Raw genomic sequence first — 14090 nt, 5'->3', positions numbered from 1 at the left:
CACACCAACTCAACTCCTGACATCAGAACTGCCCAAGTCAGGCAAAAAATAAACGCCAAATTTATATGTCAAGATAGCCCCTCCTGAACTGTGGAAAGTGAGTTTATAGCCCATGGTGAAACTGGCATAGAAATCACAAGGATCTAAGTTCTGTGTCACAGCTTCAATGTGGATCAACTTGATGACCATGAGCAGTACCTTTTTTTGCCTGGGAGTCAGGCTGCCACCAGTCAAGCTGGCCTCTAGTCTCTTGGGCCTTATGGAATTATGAATCTGGCAGGTAATCAAACATGTTCAAGCTGGGGCGGGGATGAAGGAGGTGCAGAGCCAAACATGTTGGTCCACTACAAGCTTAACTCACCAAGGCCGTGTGGTATCCCTAAGCCAAACCCAGGAAGACAGAACTAGAAAAGCCCCAGGCAAAACCAAACTGTGGTTTCATGTGAACTAGGGTGACCTTGACTGAGAAAACCAGGGAGCGGTTTGGAAGATTCCAGTTCCAGTCTCTAGAGACAAAACGCCAGCAAATCAACCCACTAGCTCTCCCCACCTTCTCCAGAAACTTAATGACACTGTGGAGCAGATGGGAGGGCAGTGGCAGGTCCACTGCTGGGACACTGTTTCAACTACTGAAACTGGAACAGCACAAACTCTGGAGCAGAGTTTTCAAATCAGCCCTCAGGCCCTCAGGGATGACCTAAGGTCCTCTGTCACCCAGAACCCTAACCAGTACCACATGGAGCTGTGCTTTGGTGACAGAATCTAGGACTTACTGCAAGTCTGAAACTATCCAACCGGACCAACCATGTCATGCATACGGAAAAAAGGGCAGCCTGGAGAACAAAGTTCTCAGGAGAAAGAAAGATTTGTTTTCTCTCTGAAGCTGAATATTCCAAATCATTGTGCGCGTGTGCGCGCGTACACACACACCACACACACACACACACACACACACACACACACACACGCACGCACGCACGCACGCACGCACACACACACGGCATGCAAATAAAACCTAATAAATTTTTTTAAAAAAATTAAGCTTGGGAACCACTTAAAGATAAACATTCAGATTGGTTAAGCGGTGCACACCTTTAATCCCAGCACTCAGGAAACAGACATGTGGATCTCTGAGTCTGAGGCCAGCCTTGCCTACACAGTAGAACACAGAGAAACCTGTCTCAAACAAACACGAAGGTAAGTAAGTAAATAAGAAAGTAAATAAGAAAGACAAATATTCAATCAAATGCCTTGATTTCATTAAAATGACATGGCATTCTGGTAATCATAAGATGGCTCAAGACAAGGCTTCTACCTACAGGAAAGGCCATCAGTAGGCTTTAGAACACTGATACCATGTAGGGGGTACTCAGGATCTGTACGGCTCCAATAGTGAGCAGAAGGCAGATGCCCACTCCACAGATCAAAGGCCTCAAATCAAGTTTCTGGATCACCCTGTGCACTTGTGCAAAGAGAACACAGCTCTGAACCGCTGTCCTGTATGGCAAGGGAAAAATAGCTTTGAAGGAAATTTCAGCCCAGGGAAGCAGCTAAGAGACAACTGCCAGACACTGAGAGATCAAAGATCAAAGACGCTTCATGAGACACCATCTCAGTCAAATGGCTTGCAACTGTGTGCTGCACAGAGACTGACAACATACTCAGGCCTGTTCCAGAACTCACTAGCTTCCCAAAAAGCCAACCTGCAGACAGTCTGGGGTGTGGCCAGAATCTTTCTGCCTTCTGCCACCAAACTTTGCCTCTAACAAGGGTGGGGTCAGAACCCACAGAGAGTTTCTGAATATATCAAAAAGGAATTAATTATTAAAGAAAATGTGATATTCATAGAAAAAAAAACCTCCCAGAAGTTGAGAGGAAGACACTAAGGGCAAGAGAAAGGGCCCAGACAGGTAACAGGTAAGAAAAGAATAATACAAGGGTCTCTAGCCCAGGGCTTTCTCTAGGCTAACACTGAGGTGAGGGTGGATCAGGCCTTCTTCCCACATGCCATGCCTGAGTCTATGGAAGAGCCTGGAAAGACCAGCTGTGGCCAAAACAGTGGGTAAAAAGCTCTTGTAGCAAAAGCCCTGATGACCTGAGTTTGATCCCGAGACCTATATAAAGGTAGAAGAGCAGCTCAATCAAGTTATCTTCTGACTCCCCTCCTCTATCCCATGCACACACATGTACACACTTTCACTCTCTCAAAATAAAATTGTAAAGTATTTTTATGGCTTTTACATTTTATTTATTTGTTTTTACTTACTCTGTAACTTAGGCTGACTTCAAACTTGTGATCCTCTTGCTTCTACTTCCCAAATACTTACATAATATAGGTATGTATCACTATGCCTAGCTCCCATTTACATTCTTTAAATGGTTATATAAATAATTATAAAAATGTCTTGATTTTGCCAGTTGACCTATCCAACCTAAAATATTTGTTATCTGGCCCTATAAGGAAAAAAATCCAATCCCTAGTCTGTACTCCAGAAACCACCAGATAACTGTAACTCTCCCCACCGTCCTTCAAAGCCCCAGCCTCTAGCAGCCACCAATCTGCCTTCACTTTCTACTGATCTACTTACTCTAGTTATTATGTGTATAATTAATATAAAAATATACACATATAAAAAAAAGACACCATTCCTATACTGTGTGATTTCTTGTGTGTGAGCCTTTGACTTGGCATCAGGGTCCCTTGGTACATCTATGTTACAACATGTCTCCTTGTTAAATCAAAGTACAGATCACTGTATGAACTCATAGGTTGTTACCACTGCTCATGACTTCAAACTTTTGTCCTCTTTTGGCTATTGTCTGCTGCTATGAACATTTACATACAAATACTAGAATATAACTACTTTCAATTTTTCTGCAACTGCTGGCTCACAATAATTTGACATCTAACTTCTTGAGAAACTGTTGAACTGTTTTCCATAGCAGTGAGAACCATCTTGTCCCCACCAGCAAAGCCCAAGGGTTCAAATTTCTTCAGATCTTCACCTACTTTTATTAAATTGTGGCTTTTTGTTTTGTTTTTAGAATTATAATCATCCCCTGTGAGTATGAAGTAGAATCTCACTGTAATTATTATTTGCTTTTCCCTAATGACTAATGATATTGAATCTTCTCATGACCTTAGTTATTTGTAAGGGGATTTTATATATCTGGAACTTCAGTCACATCCCCTGCCAAATACCCTACAACTGCACATAGGTTACCAATAGTCTAAAATAAAGAAGAACAAGACATTTCTCCATTGTTCCTGAGATAAACATTGTCAGACAAATTCTGTATCCTGAAACTTCTAAGAAAATAAGAGGACCGAATGGAGCCCTAATGGAAGAAAAGCTCCACAGAAATACAGTCCTAGCTTGGTCTTCTGTATCAGAGCCTCTTCCCACCCTGTAGCCCTTGTAGCCACGGCAGCGGTAGGATATAGTCAGGGCCTAATACAGACATAATCAGACCAGAAGGACTAGGAGTCCTGGAGAGATGCGTTCCCCTCCGTGAGCAGCCCTCTCTAAGCTACCTCCCTGCTTCCATGAGAGCTTCCCTCTTCTACTTGCACATGGCAGGGGAGGTTGTCTCTTCGCACTCACTCTCCTCTACGTAAACCACTCAAATCTGTACTTCAGCAAACACCCAAATAAACACTCAGATCTTCACTGAGCTCAACGTTCACTTCTGGCTCTGGGTGGATGGTACCACCTTAAGAAGCCACACTGGATATACACCCCCACAAGGTTAGATTTACCTTAGAATTTCTACCTAAACTCACTCCAAATTTGTTTTCACTGTCTGTGTTAAAGATAACTGGGGCTGGAAAGATGGCTCAGAGGTCCTCTTGCAGAGGACCTGAGGTTGGTTTCCAGCACTTATATGATGGCTACCAACTACCTATAACTCTAGTTCCATGGGATCTGATGCCCTCTCCTCTGGCCTCCCAAGGCAACAGACATGCAAATGTATTTAAATTTATATACACACATAGCAGGGAAATTCACACGCATAAAATAAATATATTTTTAATGAAGAATACCTCAATACACCCTGACTTTCTCTACCAGCAAATCTGTTCAACCTCCTTCTCTCTAGTTCTTAACATGGCTATGGAGAGAAGACCCTCCTCGGCATCTGTCTAGACTACCTCCATGGCCTCTTCTAGCTCCTCTGCCTTTAGTTTTGGGATTTTCCTAAAAGCAAGTCTATTAAATTTGAAAAATTACGCATAAAAATAACTGTGACCCAACCAATAATACACACATAAGTAAGTGTAATTCTAGTAAACTAGTGAAGTTACAAATGATAAAGGAAATCAGACTTAACTGCACTCACTCACCTGTACTTCACTATCCTGGTTCTACTGTGACCTAGGGCCCCAGTGCCAACTGCATTCATTTTAAAACTACTGAATAAAAAATAGCCACACAGAGAGACAAGTGACACTTGGGGAAAAATCAAAACAAAACAAAACTTCCATGTATGTGTGGGGGAAGAGGTGCCAAACTATAGCTCCAGGTATAGTGGCCAGGTAGCTACCTGGTTTTGCTAATAAAGTTTTACCAGAATACAACCACATCCACTGGGCTCACGTGTTATCTATAGCTCCTTATGTACCATAACAGTAACGTAATTCCAGATTCTATATGGCCCACACAGGCTAAATTATATTAAACCTTCTATACTTCTGTCAGGGTTAAAAGCAAATACGAAAACCACAGGTGGTCAGGGGAAATGCCTAATGTGAAGATGAACAAGCAATGCAATGCAAACAAACAATCCCAGCACCAAGAAAAATAATTCAACAAATACTACAAAGAACGGCACACACCTGTATTTAATCCTAGCATTCTGGAGGTGGAGACAGGAGGATCTGCAAGTCAGTGTATGTCACATCTCCAGACCAAGTTCAAGGACAGCTTGGGCTATGTAAGATTCCTTCAAACCTGCATTCACATGCACATATCCACATTAAGACACACATAGTTATATGTGATTAAAAGTAAGCTAAAAACTAAATTTTTAAAAGGGGAGTTTAACAGGGAACTCACTAAAGAGTAGAATCATTTGGTAATGCGCATTTCTGAAAATGTGATACTGTTTTGGAAATTTAGTGAGCTTGCTGTTAACCCAACCGTTTTATTTTTAGGTATCTGCCCCAGGAAATATTTGCATTCTTGCACACACACACCCAATCAAAAGCACTATAAAGCTAAGACAGATACAATTGGGTTCAAGAGACAACTCAAGGGTTCAGAGCACCTGCTGTTATTCCTAAGGACCAGAGTTCAATTCCCAGCACCCACAGCAGGCAACAGACAACTTCCACATATGCACACACACACACATGAAATCAATCAATCTCCTCTCTCTCTCTCTCTCTCTCTCTCTCTCTCTCTCTCATTCACTCACCCTCATTCCTCCAGATAATTACATTTAATAAAAATAAATCTTTTAAGAGGACAGTACTTAATTTTTAAAATTAGTGTGTTGTTTGCATGCATGAATGTATATATAACAATGTGTGCAGTCATATACATTCCGTATCACCCAGGTGAAAATCAGAGAATAACTTTATAGACTTGGTGTCTCCTTCCATCTTTATGTGGGTTCAGGAGAAAGAACTCATGTCACCAGGGTTGGGCTTATACAACCTGTCAAGCCATGCTGCTGGCTATATTCACTATTTATAACAGCAAAACCTCAGCAGCAGCCTTAGCTGTCTATCACAGAAGGAATGAGTACATCCAAAAGGGCCCACGTGGAAAGAAATTTTGATGTTTTTAGATATAACAACATGAAAAGGAGCTCGAAACATTCTCAAGCAGAAATAAGTATACTGTGGAACAATACAAACACCAAGCTCAGGCTTTAAGAGGTTGAATGAGGCAGGTGAGATAGATGGCTCAGCAGGTAAAGGCGTGTGTTGCCAAGCCTCAGAAGCACGATGGAAGGAGAGAACTAAGTCCTGGTGGTGGTGCAAGGTGACAAGAGGATGCCCATACACAGTAAATAAATGTTACATTTTTTTTAAAGGTTTAAGTGATACTTGGGTCCACGCAGAGAAATGCACAAGAGGGCTAAATAAAAATGTCACCCTGGGAATAGGGGTAGAGCAAGCACAGCATCATCTGCTTAGCTTATCACAGATAAGTCTGAACTCCAGGGGCGGGAAAGCAGGACTCCATGGCCCCAAACAGCACTTTTGAGGCACCTTCTGAAACTCCACGATTCTGATGTGCTCATGGGGTGGCTGCTGTAGACAAAGAGGTCGCTTAGGAATCCATGCTATGCTCCTGCAAGGCTTTCCCTTCTCTGAGTTTCAAGGTTTTCTTCAGGGAAAGGAAGTGGCTAGCTTAACTGACCTCCAAGTGCTTCCCGGTTTGATGCCACAACATAGGCAGGCCTGAAAGAGGTTCCCTACCTCTCCAGGGGAAAACAAATAAACAAAACCAACAGCTGAGGAAATAAAGCTCAAATCAGAAGGCCTAAAGGAATGTGTGCTCCTGGGAAGATGACATCCTTGAGAGCAGAAGCTGTCCCCGCCTCCCTAGACTCACATCCTCAACTATTACAGAGGGGGTGGCTTTGATGATGGCTGATGTATCCTCCAGCTTGGACAGTCTAAAATAAGCTCTGGGCGGGAGGGGCAGCAGGAAGCAGGGGATTGGGGGAGGCTGACAGGAACCAATTGGCTGAGGTTTTCTAATGGAGCCATAAGGAGAGCAAAAGGCTCTGGGAGAACCGGATACAGAGCAGGGACAAATGCTGTCGGCAGCAATCTCCAGTCTCTCTGCTCTCCTTTCAAGAGCAGTTTCTTCCTGAAAGATCCCAGGAGGTAGAAGGCTGGGCTAATCTCTCCCCACACAAATAACCCTACTCATTATTTTAGGAACTACTTACTATTCCAGTTGCCCTGGAGGTCTCAAGCCTGTTTCAAAGTGGAATCATTTTGAAAACAAACTCAAGAGTTCAATACTTTCAATTTGCTTCAACCCTCGAGTTTTACTAATAATCAACAGATTTTTTAACAGACTCAAACATTTAAATTCCACTCATTCATTTAAGAATCAGAGAAACAGCTCCTGTGTAGCATAAATATCTAATTATCAGTTTAGGCAGTTGCTTCAAATAACCTGGAAACTTACAAGCTTCCCTCAAAACAGCCTTTGCCAAGGCCAGAAACTTCTTAAATCAAAGCTGACTGTTCTATGGGTGGTTTTTCAGTTTGTTAAATTATAAGAGGGAAAGCTCAATAAAACATATTTCTTGCTTTTCCTAACACATGGGAGAAATAAGCCAGGATCACTATTACCAGTTTACAGACATGGAAATTAAAACAGAGGTAAAAGGACTCACTCGTTCAAGGTCAAACCTCAGAAAGTCACAAGCAGTCACCTCAGATCCCATACACTCCTTCCCAGAACAGGGTCCAAATGAGAAGAGGAAATCACATTTCTCTCTCTTCAACAGTCCTACCCTTCCCAAACAGACAGGTCTCTAAGGCCCTTGGTGTTCTCACCAACCAATGACTGGGACTTGGAGAGTCTGGCTAAGCTTCCTGATTACTTCCTGGCTATTGGAAATCTGACCTCAGAGCAAGATGGCATAACCCCTGCCCTACTACTACACTCTGGTTTGCCCCATAAAAGAAGTCAAACCTTGCTTGCCCACTTGTTTGCCCATAAAGGCTTTAAAAAACATTCAAACCAGGGCACTTCAAAGCAATGTTTTCAGTCTAAACAGCTCTTTCCAAAAGGAGTGGCTACAACTAGGTGGCATTGGGCTGGAATGCTTGGGGAGCTCTACTGGCAGTCGGCAAGCAGGTGTTGAGAGGCAGCGGCAGAGGGCTAGGGAAAAAGGTAAGCAGGATGTACAGGGCTTTCCCAAAGTGCTGCAAACAAGGCCAGGAATCTTCAACACCAGAAAACTGAGAGCAACCAGTCAGTTCCCATGGGACAATAGCCTAAATTGGGAACCTTGTACCAATACAAACTCCCAGTCTCCTACACTGCTCCAGGGTTGGGGGTCTAGGCCTGTGTTTTCCATGACTGTGACTTGGAGGTCTAGGACAGTTCTTTCTATGACTGTGACTTTGACACGGGTTAGGAAGAGCTTCTAACCTGGTCCAAAATCCCGACTAACAGTTTAAGCACAGAAAGAGGGGAGAACCAACTTTACCCAGAATGCAGAGGTCTTCTTGAACTCCTGGGCCAGAGAGCAAAACAAGAAGGGAAGCCCCTTAACCTCTCAACGAAAGCTATTCCTACCTTCAGTTCAAGAGCAAGACCCACCCATCCCCAATTGGAGACACCTCATCGCTCTTCAGACCCTGACGGTGACAGTGACTTAGGAGGGCAGGCTCTATTCCACAAGATGGAAACTGGTGACCCACGCAAACAAGCCAATTCCTGGGACAGTCTGGTGGTCAAGTCTGAGTCCAGCCCCAAGACAAGTCGCAGGGGGTTGGGGGGGGGGGATCCTGACAAGCGGCAAGCAAGCCCCACTTTGTTCCTATCCAGGGAAACCAGACATTTTTGAGTCACCCAACAAGCATGAATCACACGGCAGAGCTATGGGAACGGGAAAGGATGTTATTTTTCGGCATTCTTGAGGATTTTCCCTTTGTCCCGGCTCTATCGATACTCTTCCCGCCCCCATTCCAACCCCATCCCCCAACTCTCACGCATCTCTTTTTCCTGCTCCATTTTATTTTTTCTTGGCCTTCGCAGGCTCCGCGCTCCCCGACACGACTCGCAGGCAGGACTCCCAGCTCCGCACCCGCGGCAGCTCACCTGCGTCAGGTCCTCGTCGTTGAGCAGATGCGACTCGCGGGGCTTGAAGCAGTTCTGACACTTGCTCTTGTTGAAGATGTTGGCCTGAAATTTTCTGCACGGGTTCTCCTTGGCCGCCGACATGTCGGCTAGGGGGCCGCGGAGCGGGCCGCCACGGCCCAGCGCGCTCCCGGAGGTCGGGGACTCAGCGCGGCCGCCGCCGCATTTTGCGCTGGCCGCCGCAGGCCCGGAAAGGCCTCCCCTCTCGTGCCGCGCCCCGCCTGCTCACCGCGGCCTCAGAGCGCGCGCGCCGCCTCGCGCCCCGCCCCGCCGCCCGGCCGCTGTGGGCCCATGGACGGACGCGGCCTCTGGCCGCTGGCTCCACCGCGGCCGCCCCCAAGGCGCCGGCCGGCAAGTCCAGCCGTCGCGCTCACCGGGCGCCCGCCGCCACCGCGAACGAACCGAGCTGGGCGCCGCGCGCACTCGGGGCGGGGCGGGGCGGGGCGGGGCGGGGCGGGGCGCCGCAACCGGCAGCCCCGCGAACCAATGGCACCTGCACGCTCCTGCTAACAAAGAAACCCGTTGACCAATGGATGGTGGGGGCGGGACCAGGAGCAGCGGGCGCAAGGTAACTTGTCCAGGCTGGGAAGGTGGAGGCGCTGGGATGGAACTTTCAGGTTTGGTGGACTGGCGCTGCCGCCCGCGGCCTGACAGCTGCGGCGCTGGGCTGGTCTGCTCCCGGAAGGACGCGGTAGATCTCCGCGGTCTCCCTGCGGGCCCTTGTCTCTCTCGTAGCCTCTTCGTTGCGGCCTTCTGCCTCGTCGACCCGGCGCCCCTACTGTGTGCTAAGTCTATGGTCGACCCAGGTCGCACCAAAAGGGCTAGGAATTGTTTCAAGAGCTCCCTGTGGTTTAGATCATTAAAGTTCCACAACCTTTCCATGACCATTCCGGTTTTACGTAAGGAAACTGAGGCGCGCGGAACAGTTAAGTAATAAGGCATAGTGTTTCCGAGGTGACTAGAAGATGTCAGCAGCCCCGTGAGGAGTTGTCAATTCTACTATGGGAGCCCAATTCTGCTAGAGTTAAGCAGTCTTACCTTCGTTTTGTGCTTAAGGAAACAAAGGCTCAGACACTGCCAATAGCTTGTGCAAGGTCACTCTGCAGGAAAGGGCCCGAACTGTATACTCCAGACCACTCTTGCCCAGACTCCCAGGCAAAAGGCCACTTGGAAAGGAAAGGACAGAGGAGTCTAGAGCGGAGGGGAGGGGGATGGAGAGGGACAACCCCTGCTCCTTAGGAGACAGACTGCTTCCTACAGCCTTGAGCTGGTTCTAAGCAGAGCCTGCAGAAATGTTCCCAAGGTATGCAGGTGGAAGTGGAGAGGAGGAACAAGAAAGGAGTGTGTGGTCCCATGACTCTGGAGGCAGATCTAGGAGGATGGAGAGTTTAAGGCCAAGTCTGGACCATAGTGAGCCATTTCTAAGGAGGAGAGGGGAGGGAGGCAAGAAGTAAGGGAGGAATCACTTTGACCTGAGATTCCAGGCTCAGCTGGCTGGCAGTTCCAGGAGTCAGCCTGCGGGTTTTTTGTTTTTGTTTTTTTGTTGTTGTTGTTGTTGTTTGTTTTGGTTTTTTTTTTTTTTTTTTTTTTTTTTTTTTTTTTTGGTTCTTTTTTTCGGAGCTGGGGACCGAACCCAGGGCCTTGCGCTTCCTAGGTAAGCGCTCTACCATTGAGCTAAATCCCCAGCCCCTGTTTTTTTTTTTTTTTTTTTTTTTAAACAGAGGCTGAGCTAACTCATTCTTCACGGTGGAGGTGATATTGGAGCAGGTGGTGGCATTGAGAGCAGCTGAGCTCAGGTCACAAGGAGGCTTTAGGAGAGAAATGCCTTCAGAGCTGTGTACTTTTCCTGGTGACTACCCCAGGGAGGTGTATTTCCATTTTGAGAAGGAAATGCTTTCCTGCACAAGCATCAGGGATGAAGGAACCCGGATCAAAGTCTTCCTGCAGCCTGAGGGGAGAGCCCAGCTCTGATCTGGCTGTGGGCAAGTTCTTTGCCTTCACTGGCACCTCAGTGACCACATGTACAAAACTGACATGAATGTAAGGTGTTGCAAGCTCTAGTTGATAATAATCCCTGCAAAATACTCCACAAAATATGGCCAGTCCTCAATTGGTGAATATTGGGGAAGGGTGTTTACTGTACTATTCTTGCAACCTTCTTGTTATTTAAATTTTTCCAAAATAAAGGAGGGGGAGGAGTAAAGGGAGACTGACAGTTCTTGTTTGCACTGAATACTCAGAAAGTGATACCAATGGTGGCCTCTGGGGAGAAGAACTGGGTTATTGGGAGGTGACCTACTTTTAATTTTCATTATAAGACCTTTTTGTCCTTTTGGGTTTTGTTTTATGAGCGTGTACAAACTGTTTAAAAGATGGAGCCAGCGAGATTGCACACCGAGTAAAGGCTTTTTGGTACCGAGCCTGATGAATTAGGATCAGTCCCCTGAAGCCACATGGTGGAAGGAGAGAAGAAACTCCTGAAAGTTGTCCTCTGACCTCCATATGAGTAGCACAGTGTCCTGCACCCACCTGTATGCCCATACACGAAATAAATTTAAAATCTAATTACAATTTTTCAAAAAAAATTCTTTTAAGTTCTACTGGTATCTTGGGGTCAATCAAGGCTACCCTACTAAGAAAATGCTGAGCGTACATTGTCCAGGCCTGCCACATACCACTGGCGTCACAGCCGTGGGTATGAGGAAGAGTGATTCAGGGATCCTGAGGTTGGTAGCTTGCCCTCAAGTAAATGCAAACTCATAGATACAAGAAACAAACAGAAACCTTCCTCCGGAAAGTTGCAGGGACCCTGCCTAGGAAGCCCCTGACTCCAAAGCAGACTCAGGGCGGGGGCTCCTGGAAAAGGCAGGATCTTGGACAGTTCAAAACTGAGGAAGACTCAACCTGGAGAAGGAGAAGGAGAAGAAGGAGAAGGAAAGACATTCCAGATCACCACAGCAGGGTGATTGGCACATCCAGACCAGTCTGTGTAAACAAACAGAAGCCTGGGTGTCATTAGGGTGTTGCAGACATTCAAACAGCCCTGGAGTAGCAGGCGTTAGGAAGATGAATGAGTAGTGCAAGCTCAGCCTCCTGAGAAGGCAGGTGGGGACTGTTATCTCAGGACTATTTGAAAGAAGAGCTCCATTGGGCTCAGGGCACAATAGGACCTTGCCTATGGTGATAATTAAGTACTAAGTGAGAACTGAAGTCCCAGGCTGGCGCTACAGTCACCTGGGCAGTAGACAGTATGAAACTTTGGGTGGTACCCCTGGCCTTAAACGTGGGTGCTCTACCACTGAACCATGTCCCAGTACAATCATGGATTCTTTGGACTTGTCGCTCACATAGGGACCTGTGGTCTGGGAAATGAATGGCAAGAGAAGTTTAGAAACAGGATCCATCAGGAAATGATTATGAAAGACCAAAGAGTACAGAAGTGGCCAGGACTGGAGCGGTGTCAGTCAGAGATGCAAGGGATGAAATTGGACAACACTGAAGAGGTTTACAATTCCATCAGCCTCAGCATCTCTAGGGTAGAGCTTGGGCGGGGTTACCACTGCGTTTGTTTCCCCACCTAGTTCTGTGCCTAGCAGAGCGCGGGTACCCAGCCAACTCCTAGCCACAACTGAAGAGATAAAACCTATTATCCCAGCACACTGAACTATTTCTCCTATCAGATTATAAAATCCGGGTTTGAGTCTTACGGCTTTGGGTTCCTTTTTCAGAAGCCTAGAATACAATCATCCACTAGGCTGTCTTAAGATTGATTCGCTGAGGATGCAGCTCAGTGGCAAAGCACTTACGTAGCATGCATAGCGTTTTAGATAAGTATCATGGTACACTTGGGGGATTGAGAGAGGGTTGCTGTGAGTTCGAGGCCAGCCTGGACTTCATAGAGAATACCAAGCTGCCCAGGGCTATAAAACAAGGTCCTATCTCAAAAAGAGGTGATTCAGGCCCAGTGTAGTAGTGTACTCTTTTAATCCCAGCACTAGAGAGGCAAAGGCAGGCCGGTGAGTTCCAGGCTTAGACCCTATGTCAAAAACCAAACCAAACAAACAAACAAACAAAAAAGATGATTCCCTATATTGCTTTCATTGTAACATATACTATATACCCCTAACAAGCAAACAAGCAAGAAAAGTCCCCCCAGGTGGGGCCCAAAGGCAACTGAGTCTTGCCGTGTGGTTCTGACTATCACCCTTAAACGCCTCCAAGGAAGTAGCAGAATTCACGCAAACTCACAGTGTCCACGTAGAGGTAACCACTATTTTGTACTCCATTTTCCTGTCTGACCTTTGACTTGGTGTGAGTGAGAGTCTTGCTCAGTGTTCCTGGCTTTTCTCACTTAACATCATGTCTGTGGTTATATCCACACTGATACTGAACTGATACTGAGCATGTTGTAATCAGATGCCTGACAGCAGGCAACTTGAGAGGTGGGGAAGGTACTTGGCTTTACTTTGTTTGCATTTTAGTTTACAGTTTGAGGCCACAGTATATCCTGGTCGGTGAGGCATGGCAGGCAGCAGGATTTGCCCGTGACCTTGGAGTCAGGCGAGTAAAGCTGCCTCGTTCACTTCTCCATAGATGGGAAACAACGAGTTGGGAATGCCAGCTCCCTTCCTTTTTCGCTTTTTCTTCAGTTTGAGCATCCAAGATGCTGCTGACAACCCTTGGGTGACCACTCCTGTGGTCATACTTTCTGTGTATATTTGTTTTAGCTAAAGGTCAATCATTCTTCAGCATTTGTACTTGGACCAAGGGAGGGCTTTGTCATTCCTCTGAGCCTTGCCAGAGGAACACTTTGCCATCTCCATGGGTCATAAGCATCGTGGTCCTTGATATGGCCACTATTGAGTTAACAACACTCAGGATCACATCTAGTCCTCACACTTAGGACCTGTACACTGCACAGTTGATCTTCCCTGGAAACACCCTCACAGACACACCCAGAGGTGTTGCCAACTGATCCTCTAGGGACTTCTTAATTCAATCAAAGTGACCATGAAGATTAACCATCATATCGGATCAGTCATTTTTAAATATTACTTCCCTGATGCTCATTGTGTGGCTATATTGCAATCTGTTCAAGCTCTCGTGGATAGCCATTGAGGATGCTCCCACAAAGCTATTCACAAATGAGGGGTGGGTTCTCTTCCTTTCTCGTCTAATAACTGATCATAGGCTTCTGACTTTTATCTGTTTGTTTTATTGTTTATGTGTGTGGTATATATTCTATACATA

The 14090-nt window shown here is 46.2% G+C and overlaps 1 protein-coding gene across 23 annotated transcripts in view; it reads right to left on the bottom strand.

Moving 5' to 3' along the window:
* Mprip (myosin phosphatase Rho interacting protein) overlaps positions 1–9266 on the bottom strand; it is a 119917-nt gene extending 110651 nt beyond the window's left edge. For 15 of the 23 annotated variants that reach the window (XM_006246431.5, XM_063268295.1, XM_006246425.5 and 12 more), the window contains exon 1: positions 8802–9265. In XM_006246431.5, coding sequence (XP_006246493.1) covers positions 8802–8924 — 123 coding nt within the window. In that variant the 5' untranslated portion in view covers positions 8925–9265. Of the gene's footprint in view, positions 1–8801 lie in introns of all 23 variants that reach the window. The other 8 variants (XM_006246424.5, XM_063268288.1, XM_063268291.1 and 5 more) reach the window with 2 other exon arrangements.
* Positions 9267–14090: the final 4824 nt, after the last annotated feature.

Source organism: Rattus norvegicus, chromosome 10 (genome assembly GCF_036323735.1).
Source record: "Rattus norvegicus strain BN/NHsdMcwi chromosome 10, GRCr8, whole genome shotgun sequence".
Taxonomy (NCBI): Eukaryota; Metazoa; Chordata; class Mammalia; order Rodentia; family Muridae; genus Rattus; species Rattus norvegicus.
The sequence above is the reverse complement of the archived record's forward strand: the minus strand, read 5'-3'. Positions and strand labels throughout refer to the sequence as shown.